Genomic DNA, 1,931 nt, shown 5'->3' on the forward strand with positions numbered 1-1,931 from the left:
ATCTACATTTTCCCAAAGCATTTGTGCGTGTTTGCGTCCGTGTGTGTGTGTGTGTGTGTCTGTGTGTGTGTCTGTGTGTGTGTGCGCGTATGTGTGAGCGTGTACGTGTGCGCGAGCACGTGCGTGTGTATGTGTGTATATTTATAACATTTACCTCTTTTATTCTTCAGCCTTTTCTTCTCTTCATCATCGTGATAACTGTTACTACTACTGCTACTGTTGTTGTTGTTGTTGACGTTGTTGAATTGGTCTATATATTTATCGTCTGAATTTAAAAAATATTTGTTTGTGTGTGTCTGTGTGTGTGTGTGTATCTAAATTAACTTATAGTATCAATGATATACGAAATGATATCCTGTTAAATGAAATTATATCTATATTATATCTAAATTAACTTATAGCATAATTTATATCTGGAATGATAGCCATGTTATATGAAATGATATTTATATTATATCTATATCGTATCTAAATTAACTTATAGTATCAATGATATACGAAAGGATATCCCTGTTATATGAAATGATATCTATATTATTTTATGTGATAATGGGGCGGGTGTATGTTTTTTTTTATATTAGTTGATATTTATGATCAAATTATATTTCAGTAAACAAAAATTTAACATATATGGCCGTTAAGAGTGTTGTGTGTGCGTGTGCGTGCGTGCGCAACTATGATATAGTATCAATGATCAATGATATATTAAATGATATTGATGATATACCAACAATTATATTGATGACATTTTATGTGAACGTCTGTATATATTCATGTATGTGCTTGTTTGTGTGTATAATGTATATCTGTACACGTGTATGCCTGTATACGTGTATCATATCATATAGTATCTATCAAATATGAGTCACGTGTTAGGGCTAGAACATTTAATTAATGCAATTTGTAGACATCCTGACATCTAAAATACACATGTGTGCGTGCGTGTATGTGTGTGCGTGCGTGCGTGTATTCTTCACATGCTTATTTTATTTAAAGCTAGAGATTCCTATGACTATATACACAACTTATGGGCTTGCGTGTGTCTATCTGTATCTGTATGTGTGTGTGTTTGTATGTATCTGTATGTGTGTGTTTGGGTGTATTGGTGATAACCTTTTGTTGGCATTTTGATTCCGTGGTTTCTTCAGCAATTAAGAGACCAAAAAGATGATGATGACGATGTATCGAGACTAAAAAGATGATGATGATGATGATGGCGATGATGTCTCGAGACTAAGAAGATGATGGTGATTACGATAATGACGATTATTCAAATGAGTGAATTTAGTCGTTGCAAGTAAATATTGTACTAGTTGTAGTGGTAGTAGTTGTAGTGGTAGTAGTAGTAGTTGTTGCAGTAGTATTATTAGTAGTAGTGGTATTAGTATTAGTAGTAGTAGTACTAGTAGTAATAGTAGTACTAGTAGTAGCTGTAGTTGTTGTAGTAGTAGCAGCAGCAACAGCAACAGCAGTAGTATTAGTCGCAGTATTTGTTGTGTGTGATTTATTGTAGTTGTAGGTAGATTGTCAGTTGACTTTTAAACACGGAGAGGTTAATCATACGTTCATCTTTTTGGATGTTGGATAAATGTTGTGACGTTGTTGTTGATGTTGTTGTTGTTGTAGTAGTTGTTGTTTATGATGATGTTGTTGTTGTTGTAGTAGTTGTTGTTTATGATGATGTTGTTGTTGTTGTTTTTGCTTTTGTTGTTGATGTCATTTCTTACTGTAAACTTTGATGTTGTAGTTAATTTTTTAGAAGCTCTTTATACTTGATATGGGTGATTTTGTCGCGAGTTTACATGGGTTTTTTTACAGATTAACGAAATGTTTGCTGATGTCTTCTTTGTTGCTGTGGTTAATGAAACAAATGTTGTTGATGTTGTTGGCTTTTCTGAAAATGTTGCTGAAATATTAATGTAATTGTTGCT

At 33.1% G+C, this 1,931-nt stretch overlaps 1 protein-coding gene across 1 annotated transcript in view; it reads right to left on the reverse strand.

The window, feature by feature from the left end:
* HELRODRAFT_173449 (hypothetical protein) overlaps window positions 1-429 on the reverse strand; it is a gene marked incomplete at both ends in the record, with an annotated part of 9,622 nt that extends 9,193 nt beyond the window's left edge. The window contains 2 exons of the mRNA XM_009020057.1: window positions 155-265; window positions 396-429. Of these exons, the coding sequence (XP_009018305.1) occupies window positions 155-265; window positions 396-429 (145 nt within the window). The remainder of the gene's footprint in view (window positions 1-154; window positions 266-395) is intronic.
* Window positions 430-1,931: the final 1,502 nt, after the last annotated feature.

The sequence above is a fragment of the Helobdella robusta genome, assembly GCF_000326865.2.
Source record: "Helobdella robusta unplaced genomic scaffold HELROscaffold_26, whole genome shotgun sequence".
Classification (NCBI taxonomy): domain Eukaryota; kingdom Metazoa; phylum Annelida; class Clitellata; order Rhynchobdellida; family Glossiphoniidae; genus Helobdella; species Helobdella robusta.